This window comes from Populus nigra, chromosome 14 (genome assembly GCF_951802175.1).
Source record: "Populus nigra chromosome 14, ddPopNigr1.1, whole genome shotgun sequence".
NCBI lineage: Eukaryota > Viridiplantae > Streptophyta > Magnoliopsida > Malpighiales > Salicaceae > Populus > Populus nigra.
Window position 1 is genome coordinate 10,159,006 of NC_084865.1, and position 18,561 is coordinate 10,177,566.

Consider the following 18,561-nt stretch of genomic DNA (forward strand, 5'->3'; position numbering starts at 1 on the left):
ACTTTCTTTCACGACTTTTCTTGTCTTGTATATTATGTCATGTGCAGCTAACATCACTTGCTATCTTGCTATTTTGCTATGATAAATACAACTTTTCAAAGATATATCCGACAGGATCCAATTTTAAAATTAGTCATGTAATATAACACAACATGTACTATCGAAGTCGTTTTGCAGCCCATACAAGTGCACAACAAAACTTCTCTACCATTATATATACGACTTCGTAATATATGAACTTGTTATTTAGATAATAGATTGCTCTCTCTTTTCTACTAGACTTATCATGTTGCCCGAGTACACATCTCATTACTTTTTTGGTTCTTGTTAGATATAGAATCAATTGTCTGTTTGGCATGAGAGGCATTGACAAATATGGATTTTACAAATACTGCTTGATTTTATTGAACGTTTCTTGGCATTCCTCATTCCATACACCAAGATTTTTCTATTGAAGGAATCAAAAGATTGTCTCATAAATTACTATCATTTGAGATATAAATCGAGCAATGTAATTCAAACAATCCAAAACCCTCTTACTTCTTTTTCTATTTTAGGAGTTGGCATGACCTAAATTGCTTTTACTTTATCAAGGTCAACTTCAATATCTTAGCTACTCACGACAAATCCTAGCAGCTTTCTGGATTTTACCCTGAATGAGCATTTTATCAATGAGGACATTGATGTGTGGCAAAGAGAAGTTGATGTAGTCTACGTATACTAGAAATGAAAGGTAGGTATCATATCAAAATGATAAATTTAATTTTGATATTATATTTAGAATATTAAAATGAAATCAAAATGAAATTTAAATTCTTTAATGTGTTATTTTAAAATAAAAATACTAAAGATTAAAAAATTAATTTCATCAATAATATTAATAATAATAATAATAGAAGTGATTATGGTAGTGGTGATAAAAAAAGATAAAGTAGCTACACAACACTAATCCCAAAGAGTTAATCTAATAATTAAAGAGATATGCTTTCTCTAATTCACTGATGTGGAAGGTTGTATTCTTAAAATTGCTCAAAGAGAAAAATAGTTTTGATTGAAATATAAATTGGTTTAAGGATACTCTTTAATGTCCAATAAAACACAACTCTACCACCACCACCCAACATTCACTCCTTCCAGCTTATTTTTTTATAAGAAATTTTCATAAAACAAATTTGGAGTTTTCCGAGGAAAGGTAAATATTTTTAATACCAGGTCAGTTTTTTACGATACAAGTTTATTATCCCAACATTAAATAAAAAGGCCTAAAAAATACAAAGGACTAAAAAAAATTAAAAGAGGTCCATAAATTTTTTTAGATTTTTTGAAATTATTTAGGGGTCTGTTTGGTAGAACCTCTTTTATTCAAAACATAAAATTGTCAAAATAGGTCTAAATGTGTGTTTGCCAAATAAACCCTTAGACCAGAAAAGCCTTAACAAAAAGTCAAGTCAGCCAAATAAAGCCTTACAAATTGAACCATAATTGACCCGTCCAAGTCAACTCGAAGTGTTGGTTCGACAATGAACTCGATAAAAAAACAAGAGTTTACCCGAAAAACTAACCAAAACCAAAACAAATCAAAGTTAAAAAACATAAAAAATTCACAAAAAAAAAATCAAACGCACAATCAAATGAAGAACATGATGAATGTTCTTTATGAACTTAGCAACACAAAACACGAAGGTGACCAAATTTTAAACAATAAAAGGCACGGTTTTGTGTGCAAACCAATATAGATTAAAAATCATGTGTCAGTTTACCTCAATTATAACTAAATAACCACGATTTTATCAAGAATAGGTTTCGATTCGGAACCAAAACCCTAAGATTAAACTTACAAAAACATGTTATTGATGCATGAAAGTTCTAGATTAATTACTAAAAAAAGATATATGAACTTGTAGAAAACAAGATTGAATCAAAACAAGCTCTATAACAAGTACATTGGCAATGTTCATCGGATGACAAAAAATGCCAAGAAAACCCTAGCAAAACCCAGAATTTTTTACCTTTAAAATATGTTTTCTTACTTCTACCAAGACACATAATCAAAACTAAACATACTTTAATCAAATAGAAACTAGTAAAAACAATAAATCATTATAATCATGCAAAAAAAATCTAAGTTTAAAAAATATCAACCTAAAGCAACCTACATTTTATGTAATCTAGATCCAAACCAAACACTTTATCATTACACAAAACTCAAGCAAAACTCAAAAGGCAAGAAACATGATTTAAACGGACTAGAAAAAAAAACAGAAAAATCAATGTAACAATGTCATTCAAACCCTCCCAACAAAAACATCTAGAAATCTAACAAGTTAAAAGCTTTAATCCAACACACATCCTAGGCTACAAATACATAAACTTATGGCAGTTATAGCCCAAAAAAAGACCTAAATAACAAGAAAAACATACATAAAAAGAACATAAAAATGACTAAAAAAATACTAGAAATACCCAAAATAAAATAAAATCTTAAAAGCATCTAAAATAGAGCACTAAATTATCGAATAACAACTATAACATGGATTAAAAAAATGGGAGCAATAGGTTTCCTTTCGATTCCTTGTTGCTTACCAGCTAGATTCCTAGCTTTTATTCGAGCTTCAAATGACCAAGAATCTCTTCCTTCCTCCTTGACATCTTCTTTCTCCCTTTCTATTCCAAAAGCCTAAAGATTGTTATCTTTTTTTTCTTTTTTTTTCTATGTTTTTCTTTCTTGTGTATCTCCCTATTTTTTATTTTGCCCTTTCTTTCCTTCTTATAGCATTTCACATACCAGAGGTTACCAAACAATTTCCCCCTTAGTGGTATTTTAAAACTAGTATATATAGGATTCACATCTCCCATTATGTTAGAGATTCTTTTCTCTCTCTCTCTCTCCTAGTTTTTGTTGTTTCTAGATCCCTAACAACCTTTAGGAGTTTCTAGAAAGAGTTAGGAAAAAAGAGTTGAAACTAGTCCAAAAATGGCTGACCAGGGGTGCTTTTTTCTCTATTTAATCGTAGCAGATGATAGGTTATTAGAACCAAACAAGCTATGGACATTGTAGAGGAGATGTTTTTCATCAACTAGAATCAAGCCACACCTCATTTGGACACCCGTAGCTCCTTTTCCATTGATTCAAAGTTGGACGAAAAACTATCGAGATTTCTGAATCAGTCAAAGCTGAACTAGGAAAATAAGTTGAGGGCTTCCATGTGGCGAATGGGGTACAAACATAAAAAAAAATGATGGCATCACCATGAAGAGGGGAAACTCCTCTGTCGATCGCTTAATGTTGGAGTACAAGAGGTGGTCAGAGTTGTCACGTTCATTTGCCTGAAAGTGCCTACTCGATCATCCAAAATTGAAGAAGAAGAATGCACAATATCCTATATGATATTGTTTTGTCTAAATCCTATAAATTAGGGTTGTTTTTTTTTTTAATTTGGTATTTGGCAAACTTCAATCTAGGTCCTTATTGTTTCAATTCCATTACACGTGCCCCTAATTAGCTTAAACTTTTTAATCTATAGAATCATGCCCCTGGAAATTTCTAATTGCTTAATCTAATTCGACTGTCCTTTTCAAATTAGTCCTTAGTTTCTAATTTGTTCAATTTGATCCCTAATAAAAGCTGAACTTTTAATTTCTTTCAAATCGGCCCCTACTTTGATCAATTTTAGTCCCAATTGATCCTTAAACCTTAGTCATAAAAATCTTCAATTTTAACCCTCCGTCAGCCTTTAAACTTTTAATTTATTTTAATTGAACCCCTATTTGCACCAATTTGGTTCCTCAAATTTTCAATCAAGTCCTTATTCTTTCAATCTTTGTGAATTGACCCGAATTAAGCATCTAAAACTTAATTTTCTTCAATTAACTTCTTAATTAAGTAGATTCAACATATTAAAAGTTTAATCAAATCTTAAACTTAATTAATTCTTTTAATTTTGGTCAAATAAGATTTCAAACTTAAACTTTGTCTTAACTCAAGTCTTTCTTCAGCCTATCTTGTCACAATATGTCGAATACACGCACACGCACACGCACACGCGCGCGCATATACATATAAGTTTTTTAATAATAAAAAAATCAAGAAAAAATATAGAATAAAATAATCAAAGTTATATATATAAAACGATTTAGGGGATCTAAAATTAGGTTACAGTAGTTGTCTCCTCTTTACAATACTTATAGTTTGAAGTCTTTTCTTGAAAGGGCATTATGAGGTAAGTCTGTAAAGAAAAGAAATAACTTTACAGGTTTAGAGAAGGAATAACCATGAAGCCATAACAAAATGAGAAGGTGATTAAATCTGGGCGACCTGTCCGAGGTGTGAAAACAAAGTTCTTGTCAACCTGGTCATTTTACCAAGTGATGATCTCAAAGACAGAGTAGTCTGTGTTCGAGTGAACTGCCTGTGTTTGTGAAAAAGAAAAGAATTTTACAAATGGTCTTTGTTTGGGCGACCAGTTCATGGTTTGTAATTAGGTAACCTGCCCATGGCCTCTAATCGAGTGACTTGTCCATGGCTCATGTTTAAGTAGCCTGCCCGTGGTGTGAAAATATCTAAGATCTCTCACAAATGGTCTTTATTCAAGTAACCTACCCATGGTTTCTGATAAGATGACCTGCTCATGACTTGTGTTCGGGTAGTCTGTCTATGGTGTGAAAAGTGTAACACCCTACCTTCCATGACACATTAAGTCCATTAATCATAGTAATACGATTCCTTTAGGAAATTTTTGATAAGTTTGGAATGGAATGATATATAATATCAAGTTAAGAGGAAATATTTAATCCCTGTATAAATTTCACATGCTAAAAAGTATAATATTTAATTCACTATCCTTGTAGGTTTACATTTATGTCATAATATTTATACCGATATGTACATAAACATAATTTTCTATAATAATATCAAAAATCCAATACCATCCCCGTTAAGGTAAATATTCAATTTACTATATCGGATAAATATTTATTTTCCATTCCGTGTAGATTTATTCAAAGGTTTCATAAAAAGTATCTAAGATCGCTCACAAATAGTTTCTACACGGGTGACTAGCCCGTGGTTCGTGATCGGGTAACCTGCCTGTGGCTTGTGTTTGGGTAGTCTACACATGGTGTGAAAAATATCTAGGATCTCTCACAAATGCTCTCTATTCGGGTGACTAGCTCATGGCTTATGATCGGGTAACCTACCCGTGGTGTTTGATCGAATGACTTGTCTGTGGTTTGTGTTCTAGTAGCTTGCTTGTGGTGTGAAAATATCTAGAATTTCTCACAAATGGTCTTTGTTTAGATGACTAGCCCGTGGTTCATGATCAAGTAACATGCCCATAGTATCTGTTTAGGCAACCAGCTCGTTGTTCGTGATTAGGTAACATGCTCGAGGCTTGTGTTCAGGTAGCCTACTTGTGGTGTAAAAAATAACTTATGCGTTTCCTAATGGCAGGGCTGATGTTTGTACTTTACTGATGTCAAGGTTAGACATTCTAATTGCAGGGTTAAATTTCTTATTGCTTCTTAATTACAGGGTTGATACCTATCTTTTCTGATAGAAGGGTTGGACTTCCTGATGGCAGGGTTAAATTTAGAGATTCCTAATGATAGGGTTGGAAGTGAGATTCCTTCCTTTTTTGAGGTAGACCATCTCTTAGTTTTTCTTTGGATTGCCCATGTTGGACTTCTTGTCATTTGTGAGAGCTTTGTTAGTCTCAGAATCTTGCTATTTTTTTAGGAAATTTCTGTAAAAACATCATGCAATGATTTGGGATAAGATGATATACATTCATTCTTACCTTGTTGGAAATACAGGCCCCCTCTTTTTATAAACTTTTTTAATCTTTCTGATTGTTTGGCTTCTAACCTACTTGAGCTGGAATGTAGGTTTTTGCTTATAACTCACCATGTCTTTAGTGAATTTTAGAGCTTTTGAATCCACAACTTTGAGGAAAATCATTTTATTGCTAAAGAAGGTCATCCAGAAGAGTTTGAAACAAAATGCCCCTTCGACCTTTTGATTGTTGTGGGAAGAATTTTACTTCTTTACTGTATTTTTCTAAATGTGTTTATTTTTATGGCTTAAGTAAATGATACTTTTCAAAAGTATTCCTTTATTGTGTTGATTCTCGTAGAAGAAAATCATTATCCATAATGGTTGTCATATTTTTGACTTTTTTCTGATTTTAAAAACTTAAGAGATTTAGATGTTTGTTTAAAAATAACATCTTTTAATTTAAGCAATTCACCGTGCTTTTTGGGAAAAGGAAAATAAATGGTATTTAAAGGCATGTAATGAGATGACCAGAATAAAAGTGTGGTAAAAAGTTTCTTGCATCCTATTTTATCTTTATGGATAATGACAAATAGTTTTATTCATGATGCAATAATTATGATGAAATTATTGAAGATGTAATTTGTCAATCAAAATTGTTTGTTTGCTTAATAAAATAAGGCTTATAAAGGCACATAATGTAAGTTATGACTTTGGGTTATGAAAGAAAAGGATTCATAGGCTCAAAATGTATTTTAAGGTTTGTAGACTTATAATCATTGCTCTCAGCTCCTTATATCTTTCATCCTGCTTCTATGCTTTACCCATCTTGATTGCTTTGGTAAGGCATTCCAATTTTGTTTTGACCTTGATTGGGTTTCTTTTTATTTGAGCATGCCCCCTGATATTTTGAATTTCTCTAGCTCTTTGGCTTTCTTATAACTTCTTTTGGTTTTACTCTTGAATATTCTGCTTGCCCCTTCCCACAGTATGAGAGGTGTTATCCTAGTTAGGATCAACCTTGATCTTTGAAATTTTCATATGACCTCCAATGTGGGGTGTGATCATAGTCAGGTTTTCTTAAGAAGAAAAGCTTATTTAGGTTCAAATAAATACCGCAAGGGATATGTTTTAGAATGTGATGGAAAAACAAAGATATGGCCTTTCTTCTTTTCAAGCACAAACAATTAGAAATTGATAAATATGTTCTTATCCAATCTAATGGTTTAGAATAAGATTCAATTTGACAGCGAGTGAATCTTACTACTTATAATTATGCATATAAGTAAAAATACAACTCAAGTATATGATATAAATAAATTGTCATCACCTCGAAGTGAGAATTGCTTTAATGAAAAAAATGTCAAGATATCATTTTAAACAAACATCATATCACCTTTCCTTTAAAGCCAAAATTGGTCAAAAGTCCTAAGAACATTTAAGAAAAGGGATTTCTAAAAAAAACATTGTGAGCCAATGAGATCATGCAAGTTGTTTATTTACGATAAAAAGGGTATAGGCAAAGAGAATTATTGGCCTAATTTTGTTTTATTTGATGAGAACGAGTTACACAAAGTATTTCTTTATAGAATCTGAATTCACAGGCCTAATTACATCTTCTCTATCCATGTTAGTTAGGATCAGAGCTCATTTTAAGAATTTTTTTTTACTATGTAGTGGCCTTTATATTTTGGTGCCCACTTGTTATGATCTTTGTTAGGTAATGCGATAATATTTCTTAACACCAGATCACATTCTCTAAATGTTCTTGTTCGAACTTTCTTGTCATGTGTTTTAGCCATTCTTTTCTGGTACAACTGGTGATGGAAAATTGTTGCTGGTCCATTTTCATTGATCATGTTTACTCATATCTTATCCTTGCCCAACCATTTTTTCTAGACTAGACTCCATCTATACTCTTAATGATGTGATTTCCACTTCTAGAGGCATAACAACCTCCATTCCATATACCAGTAAATAGGGCATCACACTAGTTGATGTTCTTACTGTTATTTTGTATGCTTGGAGAGCATGAGGGAGCCAATCAATTTTTATAAGTGATTACCATCTTTTAGATAATCTTCTTTAAGTTTTTGTTAGCGGCTTCTACAACTCCATTAATCTTTGGCCTATACGAGGATGAATTTGAATGCTTGATCTTCAATTTAGCACATAATTCGATGATTGTTTTGCTATTGAAATTTTGAGCATTTTCTATGACTATTCTTTCAGGTAGCCCATATCGATAAATTAACTCCCTCTTAATACCTTTTAATAACCTTATAAGTCACATGCATGTATGAACATGGTTCGATCCATTTAATAAAGTAATCAATTGCTATTAAGATGAATTTGTGTTCATTTCTAGCTTTTAGATTAATGGGCCTAATAACATCTAATCCTCACATTGTAAATGTCCAAGGTGACATCATATTGAATAGAGAAACTAGTGGTGTATTAATCTTATCTCCATGTATTTAGCATTTGAGGTATTTCCTCATGTAATCTATGCAATCTTTCTCCATGGTCATCCAAAAATACTCACCTCTTAGATCTGTCTAGTCATCATATGTCCATTTATGTGTGTAGCACATATCCTACCATGTATTTCATGCAATGCTTTTCTTGCTTCCTCTTTGTTCAAATATCTCAAAAGAGTTCTATCAAACAATCTTTTATACAAAACCTTTCCATCCAAACCATTTTTTACAATCTCTTCTGATCTGACTTAGATGCCCCTTAGGATACTCTCAATATTGGACAACTTTCTTTACTTCAAAGTACCAAGACTTCTTATTGATTCTTCCTCTACTGAGTATTAGTACGTAAGGGAATTTCTGATTCTTATGCATACTGGTTGTACTCGGTCCCCACAGTTAATTTGAGCCACGAAAGCCAAAGTTGCTAAAGCATCAGCAAATTGGTTGTTCTCCCTTCCTAAATGTGTAAATTCCATCTTGTTAAAGTCTTTTACTAATAAAAGAATCAACATGATTTTGTCAAAATAAGTTTCAGTTCAAAACCAAATCTCTAAGATTAAAATCACTAGAAACTTGTTCTTGATGCAAATAAACCCTATATTATCTACTATTCAAGTTGCCCAAATTGTTTAGTGCAAAGAATTGAAACAAGGTTGGTCTAAATCATAGCGCTATGTCAATGTTCTTCCTAAGAACATGAAGAAACTGAACTCCACCTATAAATTCTCAGCCTAATGTTAAACCCAAAACTAACCTCTTAGGCTTCTGAAACATGTTACTTTTGGTCCTCACAAACTACATTACCAATACTAAGTATAGTTGAATCCAAAAAATTAATAAATAACATCAAATCATCAATAACATACATGAAGTTTCAAAGTTCAAAACTACTAAAGCTAAATACCAAATATATTCATGCTATTTTAATTCATAACTTGACATTTTTAATATCTATATGCCAAAAACATATTTGTATGAATCAAATTGATCAACATGCTTTCAAAATCTTTAACAAAAAAAAAAAACTTATTGTCTTATTACAAAATAAATTCAAACACCAATCAAAATATCTCAAATAAGAATCATTATTTAAAAACATGCTATTTATTTAAAAACACATAATCAAAAATTAAGAATCATGCCTTTAGTGCAAGCCTCTTTAACGCCTTATTAAAAAAACTAAAACAAACGATCATAACGAAATCTGGAGCAATCTAAAATATGCTTAAAACAAAAACAAAAAAAACTGTCAAAAAAACATTAGATTATTCCAGCACCAAAATCAAACAAAAAAAAATGCAAGATAAGCTCAAACAACATCAAAAGAGATTTAAACATTAAGAAAGCTTGAACAAGTAGGTCATACGGACTCTACCCTTGAATTTTTACATAGTTATACCTTCTCCAAGCTTAATAGCTATGGACTGTTGTTTTTCTTCTCTTTTCTTTCCTTATTTCCCTTTCACTATCTTTTCTTTCTAAAGTTTATTAGACCTTCTCCTAGCTTGATGGCTATAAAGGCATGTATCCATCACCTTTTGATTTTTGATGAAAAATTTATGACACTTGATAAGAACTCTCTGGGAATTTTTAAGTATGAACACATAAAAAAGTTAAGTGGTTTTGCATAAATAGGAATCTCAATCAAGACTCACTGAGTTGACAAATTTTAAGGATTTGCTAGAGCAATTCTGATGTAAATGTCATTGGACACCATCTAAACTTGGTAGAGGAGAAGGATACCTTTTGATTGGATCAATTCTTGCTTAATTTGGAGGTTTGTAACTCCATATTTATTCTTTTGAAGGTGTCAACTCGATCAGCCAAGAATTTGAAAATGAAATGATGGCTGATAAGGGATATAATATTGTTAAGTTCGTTGAAGAAAATAGAATGTAAACATTTAAAGGGAGTAGCTTATCTTTATAGAGGGGGTATTTTTTAGTTGAATATTGGTAGTTACATCCCCATGATGAGGTGTTCGAAGACGTCATATTCATTCATATAAAAGTGCCTACTCGATCAGCGAAAACTATCAAGAAAAAGCTAAACAGTAGCCGAACGACATGTCATTTGGATTATACCCTTGAAATTAAGTTTTTTAATTTGGGATTTGAAAAATTTCACTTTAGTCCTTATTCTTCAAATTCCTTTTAATTGCACCCCTAATTGCCTCTCAAACTCTTAATTCCATACAATTTCACCCCCACAAAACTCAATCATCAGCTCCAAAGTTCAGCGTCATTTTCATCTTGATCCGTGGTTTCTGATTTGTGCACTTAAACCTTTAATTGACCATCAAACTTTTAATTTTAATTTAGCCCTTGATTTGGTCAATTTCAGCACATAGAATCACACATCTTTTTCAGTTTGGTCCTTTATTTTTAATAGTTTCTATCAAGTCCCTAATTGTCCATCTAACTTCAATATTCTTAAAATTAAGCCCCTAATTCATTCAATCAAACCTCCTAAAAAACCAACTAAGTCCTCATACTTTAATTGTTTCCAATTAATACTCATATTGACTCCAAAAACTAATTTTCCTTGTAATAAAGTCCTGAGTAAAATTAATTAAACATTTTAAAATTCTTATTAAGTTTGTACCTATTCAAATTTGTATTTCTTTACCCTAAATAAAAAAATTCTCACCAATAAGGCCTTTTTCATTTTTGGTCCTCTAACTTTTTCACTTGTCATTTTGGTCCTTCACCACTAACTTGGGCAATCTTCTAGGCTTTCTTCATGTATATCCTCTTGTATTTTGGATTTTTATTTTTTATTTTTTATTTTCTTGATTTATTTACGGGGTCAAAAGTGAATAACAACACACTTTATTAATTTTATTCTATTTAGAATTGTTAAAACATCGAAGTTAGATTCTTTATTATTCAATTGAATTATTATATGATATGAGATTGTTGCCTTATTTTGGGCTAGATGAGTAGTTCTTTAGTTTTAGAGCTAATGCCCTTTTCTGTGCTGGATAATTATTTCTTTTGTTTAAGGACTAGTGCATTGTTCTGGGCTAGATGGATAGTTCTTTGGTTTAAGAACTAGTGCCCTATTTTGGGCTATAAAATTGGATACCCTAAATAGGATTAATGCCCTGTTTATGGGAGGTGAGGATGTTACCTTGAATGAGGGTCAATTACTAGGTCCAGGTTAAGGGACAAATCTCTTAGATGTTCAAGGGATTTTGTAAAAGATGTGAAGAAAAGATGAAGAGGGATTAGGTTAATTATTAATTAAATTCCTAATAGATGTGTGCACCTTAGTTTACTTAATAAATCCATTAAATTGTATTGAAAAACTTTATGTCATATTAATTAATTAGTTTAATAAATTTAAGGATCCTTGCAACTTCATCGGGATTAGTAGATGACATAACTCTTACATTTTGTATTTTATAAGAATATTAATGATAATATGAATGTAAATATTTTGTTGTAACTATTATGTTAGGATATTTAGTAGATGATGGAACCTTAAACTTGACTCATGTCTTTTCAGGAACCTCAATATACTAAAAAATCCACTCATGTTTGTTTAGGAATCTCATTGTACTAAAAAATCCATTCATATTTGTTCAGGAACCTCCTTATACTAAAACAATCCTCTCCACCTCGTTCAATTAGTCTATGAATTCTTTTGCTTGTAAATTTACAACAAACTCAAAATCTCAAAATCTAATCTCTTATTAATAAATAAGCTATCTTCTCTAATCATGCTTTTGGTTTTTAGATTTGGCCAGGGACTCATGCTAACTCTTTTAGTTTCAGTTCTAGTCTTATAGCCCCCTATATTCTAACCTTTAGGTCAACTCTACAATGTGCCTTTATATGTCCTTCATGATGGGCTCTTAAGTGTTTCTCTCCTAAAATGAAACATCATAATCCCTTTATTAACCATGACCTACTCCACAACCTCTTCTTACTATAGTTGTAGCATTGCACAACACGCAATAAATTTCCATGGGATTACAGCACATAACAAGAAAATAACTTAAGATCGTCGGGCTCTAATACCAACTGACATAAACAAAAGTAATGGATAAAGGGGTTTGTTATGTGTTGAAAACCTCAAAAAAAAAACACTATAAGTATAAGAAAACTTTCAAAATAGTTAATTTTACTTATTCATGTCTCCATTTGCTAGAAAGCCTGTTGTAATTCTTTATATATAGAAAACTAGAAAACCTTAATATACTAAATAGGAAAAAAACTAAACTACAAGAAAGAATTCCTTTCAAATAGAAAAAAAATTAGAAAAGCATCATAATAAATAATAAAAAAGTAAAAATAGAGAAATATCTATCTTTCTAAAAAAGCTCATGCTTTAGTTTTCTCGGATTAGAAGAAACTTGTCCTCGAATTCCTAAATTTGCATTTTTATTCATTGAAAATAAATATATGGTGGCTGCTTCTTCAAAAGGTTTACAAGATCTTTAAATAGAAAAGAAAACACTACCTCTACTAAAAGACAACTAAAATTCCAAAAGCATAAAAGGATATTAAAAAAAATCCAAATTAAAATAATAAAACCAAAAAAACTTTGGGAAAATAACAAAGTTGGCCACAAAAACAACTTATGGACTTAATTATAGAAGATTCAACAATTCAATTAGTAATAAAATAGATTTTTAAAGGAAAATTGTTTGTTCAATCACCTGGAAAAATTCAAGAGCATAATTCAACGATTGGATTTCTTGTTAACACTATTTTAAGTTGCTAATTTAGTCTAGTGCGACTAGATCTTCTCTTAGGCCTAGATCTATCTTACTAATCTATAAAAGTATATGGTGGGCCATCCATATAGTCTGCATGGGTCAAATCATTTTCTAGTTGTATTAGATCCTCACTTGAATGCTTAGAATCGTCAGTTTTCATAAGCCTTGTTGCATCATAATCTTATACGCCACTCTCCTGATAGATATGATTCCTCTATGAGTTTTCAAGAATAGATCTTGGATTTGATTTATTCTAAAGTAAGTCTCTGAGCACATCTCTCTTCTCATCACAATTCTTGTTTAGGCATCCCTTTATAATTGATCCATTTGCTTAATTAAGTATGCTATGAAATGCTATTGTCGATCAACTTTTTATGATAGGGTTTTCTATGTTTCTTCTTGTGCTCTTATAGTGTTCTAGATGACCTCCACTTCTACATCGTGGGGTGGGAACTAGTTGCTAATACTTATGTTCATCAAGTTGGCTAACATATTCTAATACTGATTGATGCAACGTATAGCGCTAGGGTTTCTCAAACCTAAAATTTTACAACTTTAAATTAGAGAGAAAAAACTAAGATTTCTCAAGTATAGAGAAAACCCTCAATTGAAAAGTTATGAATAAATTTTTTATTAATAAATCTCTTATTTGCTCCGGAAACAAACGAAACAACTTTAGTTAAAATTTTTGTATGGAAAGATTTTTATTAAAAGTTAGTTGGCTAATAAAATCTAATTAGTATTAGAATTTTTAAACTAAAAAAATCCTAGGAAATTTAATAATGAAATAAATATTATAATAAAAATAATTATGCCATAAAATGAGAAGAAAAAAAATATAGAACAACGTCAAGCTAGACAAAAGTTTCAAATGACATAGGCTGAGATATTTTGGTAGCATTATCTAAAGCTAACAAGGGTATATTATACTGTCAACTTGTTTCCTCTCTGTATATTACAGGAAGAGAATATTATGCCGAATTGAGGTCACACACACACATATATATATATATCTCAATTCAATTGCAAGTCATCTTCCGATTTCCAAAACTTTCTTAAACATCTCCAATAAAAAATATTAAAAAAAATGATAAAAAAAGAGAAGGCAAGAGCTTTGAAACCAAGCTACGATATACTGTTCTATGAACGAGCTCAAAACCCGACTAACAAGTCAGCAGAAGCTTCAACTTGGCATCCTTGCGTGTACATGAGGATACCGATCGACCCTGTCATACCATCATTATTTCAGAGCTCCATCCTGAACTCTCAAATGCTGTGTATATCCCTTTCTATTCACAAGATACGGGTGCCAATGGCTAGCATTTCGTTCACAGAACAGCATGTGAAGCTAGTCTTGGGCTTCATCTTCGTTCAATGAGAAGATATCAACAGGGGAGCATGTGTAGTCAACAAGACTATGAGCCAATCTACCATTTGAAGAACCTAGTGGACCATCTAGATACACCACAATGACAGTGATATCATCGTGGATTTGGCGTCTCCCTCCTCTTCCAATTCTTTTTATATCATCATATCTCATTTCTGTTTTCCTTGCAGCCTCCTGGATGGCAGCTCTCACCAATCGCTTTGCTATTCCCTGTAAAGAAAGCACGCACTCGTTTTTCAGAACAAACAGAAACATCTTTTTGCTACCAGTTCGTCATTAGTTATGGTTTAAGACTATTTACATACCAAAAGGTGAAAGAAGTTTTAAAAAGTAAGTGCAAAGAAACAAATTAAGAAGCAAAAATTTACAAAAACAAATAATAGGGGAGACATTACAAATCGGGGGCTTCTCGAAACTATATCGACGGCTGTTTTGTCACTCATTTGCTCCCAAAGACCATCCGATGCAAATATCAAGAACAAGTCTTGTGGCTTTAGCTTTCTCATCACTATTGATGGTTCTGCCGTCATCACAGGCCTTGTTAAAGGAAAAGGAAATCCAAATGGCTGAAAAAGAGGATCTCTGTTGAACTCAGGTTTCTTTAAATAGATGTCTCCTATTGATCTTGAAACCTGCAGTAGAGAAGTTTTAAATAAACCTGGGGCATCACAAGCTGTAGACTGTCACTAGAAAATTTAACAAGTCGCTGATTTCAATCAACAACACTGCACCTGCTTGTAGTTCATAAGAAAGTCTAGAAGCTCAAATTATTGCAGTCATGCAGCATAACTTACGCTTGATTCCATTAGAGCCACAGAACTTGTATTATAACTCCAAGTTACAAAATAAAGTACAGATGCTTGCCATGCTTCACGAATGTACAGTTCACCTATGTTATGGCTACTGTTGGAACACAGAGCTTTATATATTGAAACAGACATCTTATGAACCATTCTTCAAACTACTCCGATCTAAGAAAAGGTAGCCAGCAAGTAAAACTATGGGGAGGAGAATGTTTTACCCTTTCCCATTTGAGAAACACGATGTGACTAGCAAAGACAAGTTACGGAAGTTCATGTAAGGACATTAAAAAGTTCCGTTTCATGCACTCTTCACAGAGTATTATTTGTAAGCTTTAGAGAATTGTTTTCAAGATATTATTAGAAAGATGTCGGCATAGAATATAGATAATAACTTCTATACCTTCAACGAAAAGAGGTAGATTGTTTCAAGGTTCTAGAGATCAAACTTATCTTGAAAACATTTCATAAATAATCACCAGGACAAGCATAGCCATACTGCAACTACCACAAAATAAAACCGCAATAGTACAGGAGAAAAATGAGGAAAATATAAAGAAATATGAAGGAGCATGCGCATTATTTCCAAGAGAAGGAAACAAAGATATACCATTTAAATCTAATAATCTCTCAGAAATTTTCTAATCCATTGACTCTGCAAGTCTGATTCTAAATGAAGTTGGGAATGAAACACATGACTAGCTATAAACTCCATTGGTATACAGAGAGGAATTATCAAGCAAAAGTACAATAACCAAGTGTAGGCTGACAGAGGAATCATAAAAGAGTCAGAAGAGTCAGCTTCATGGTCCTAGCAGTCAGGGCCCGAAGAGCATGTCCCTTGAAGCACAAGCATGCTTATTAAACATTAAACTCATCATTGACGAGAAATTAATGACAGAATGCAAACTTAAGATGGTGACTGTGTCCAACATCAGCATTCAAAGGCATTTTGTATCGCTGCAGGATCAAATACTAACAAAATATTAAGCATAACAGCTGCATAGCGTGACAAAATAAAGAATTTAGCACAGATTCATTAAATCTTTAGTTTAAGCTTGCGTCCATCCAAACCAGTTTACGCAATCGCCGCTCATGCTGGATCAAGTTCTATTAGATAAATGCAAAACCAAGAGAATTTCGACATCCACTATGAAGCAGGAGTACTAAAAAATTGATACCTGAATTATGCCCTTTATCCGCCAAACTCCTTGAGTATAAACCACAATATGTGCATCGTCAGGGTGGAGTGCCTCCACCTCCTTCCTCACCTCCTCATCGCTGACATTGTGATCAGTAGTTAACCTTTCTGCTACCACTGCACTATTTTCCTTGCCTTCAGATACTTTTCTACCAAGCACTACTCTCGAGTCCCCGAGATTTGCCACATATAAAACATCATTTGATATTGCCCCAACAAGGCAGCAAGAACCCACAGATGCCATCTGAGGCCGAGCTCTCCATGATTGCTTTACAAAATGTAAGAATTCCATTTCTGTAGCATCAAATGCCTTTCTTATCACCTCTGCAGATAATCCTCCTTGTTCTGTTGCAAACTCTGATAGCGAAAACCATTGAATTAAGAGCAAGACGATTAAAGAAATGAAAAATACTAAAACATTGTCCAATTGAGTTCCTATATTGTTTTGATTTAACCAACATGGAATTGCCAATAATAACAATGACCCAAAAACATAAGGTTTTACATTTTACTGTTGACATTTTTTTTCCAAGTATTCTCCCAATATCAATAAATCCAACTACCCGCCTTTTCTTTTCTTTTCCTGCACCTTCTCGGAAACCAAACTTAGCAAAATTAAGCAGACGAAAACTAAAGATGATAAAGCCTTGGTCTATTTTCTTTTAATAGTTTTTTTCCAGTTCAAATTCCAAAAAATGCAACACGGGCCAAAGCAGAACCAAAGCTCCACCAAAGTGGAATAAGAAAACGGTAAACATTACGAGAAATTAAGATCATAAAACCTTTCATTCTCTTCTACTCTCCCACTCTATCCCATGAACCAAACAAGAAACTTAAAAAAAAAAAAAGAAGCAGAACTCACTATGGAGGAAAGGGAACAAATGGTCAGTGAGAAAGCGAGAAGCCTCAGGGCCACCATGGCCATCATAAACACCAACATAAGTAGCAGAAGGAGAAGTGAACACTTGTCCCTGGTCCTCAAGCAAAGAGTTAGCTTGAACCACAGCAATTGAATAATCTCCACAAGCATAAGGTTTCAAGTCCATATGCCATAATAGCCCATCTCCACCACGCTCCCCTCGTAAACATCTCATTAATGGCCTTGTACACATCTCCAAGAAAATGCCCTTTTAATGAAAAATTCACTCTCTTTGTCTCTGTGTTTGATTTATGAGTTAGTCTAGGTGCACAAACTGAGGACAGAGAAGTGGGGGGGATATTGGGAGTGGAGGACGGTTGGAGTTGTGTCTTGAGAATGGTTCAAAGTAAACGGTTAGGATAGTGGAAGTTTCAAGCTTTTTTTTCTCCTTAGTTGACGTGGACCGAGAAAAAACTTGCTTTAGCTTTTGTCAGATTAGAATCTAATTGGCTTGGAGTTTTCTCTCAGACCAATGCCTGCTTTTCTGATTCTGTGACTTTTCTCCTTTTCTTCACCTGACTGATTGGTTATTGCCTACTGGGTATTTGGCATTGAGGGCAGTGGTAGCCGTAGGTGTAAGTTTTCAGAACGGTAGTTTTTAAATTAGTTAAAAGTTTTCAGAACGGTGAGGATGAGGTAGAAGTGTTTGGTTAAATATACAATTAAAAACGAGGTTATATTGAAAACAATTAAGAATTTATAAAATATATATTTAGTTTTCATTAATATATATATATATATATATATATAGCTTCATAATAAAATATAGTAAAAAAGCCAACTTTTGGCCTTGGTGTGAGGCCCATCTCTCTCAAAAATTTGTTGAAGTAGAGTTTGGAACGTTTTGAGCTAAAAAGTGTCTTCAAATCGATACTTACTCTATTCTGAAGACAAATTCATTCACAACAAATCCATAATGATTCAGAAAGTGATCGATTCCATAATTTTATTTTTATTTTTTGTCGTTAATCTTTGATTTTAACACCAACGAGTGTATCAATGTCGGTATTATTCAAATATATACTTAAAACATTTTGTTAATTTTTAGGGTAATATAATTCAACTTTGAACTTTGAAGAACTTAGATGAAAATACATATATAGTTGACGGAGTGATTTGTAGTTCTCCCATATTTTTATGGTCTCCACCTTGCTTCCCAACTGGACTGAAAATATTGCCATCGTTTGTCTCCCCTGCGGGAAGTTTTTATTTCTTATTTTTTCTGTGTTTCATCATTCAAGAATATTTATTTTCCATGGAAGTCGGCGTAGATATATC

General features: G+C 32.6%; 1 protein-coding gene across 1 annotated transcript; it reads right to left on the bottom strand.

The window, feature by feature from the left end:
* Positions 1–13,876: 13,876 nt before the first annotated feature.
* Positions 13,877–17,677, bottom strand: LOC133672829 (probable protein phosphatase 2C 63). The gene is made up of 4 exons (XM_062093367.1): positions 17,227–17,677; positions 16,345–16,721; positions 14,759–14,995; positions 13,877–14,573 (listed from the first exon to the last, which is right to left on the bottom strand). Exons 1-4 carry the CDS (start codon positions 17,474–17,476, stop codon positions 14,325–14,327), a joined length of 1,113 nt encoding a protein of 370 aa, XP_061949351.1. The 5' UTR covers positions 17,477–17,677; the 3' UTR covers positions 13,877–14,324.
* Positions 17,678–18,561: the final 884 nt, after the last annotated feature.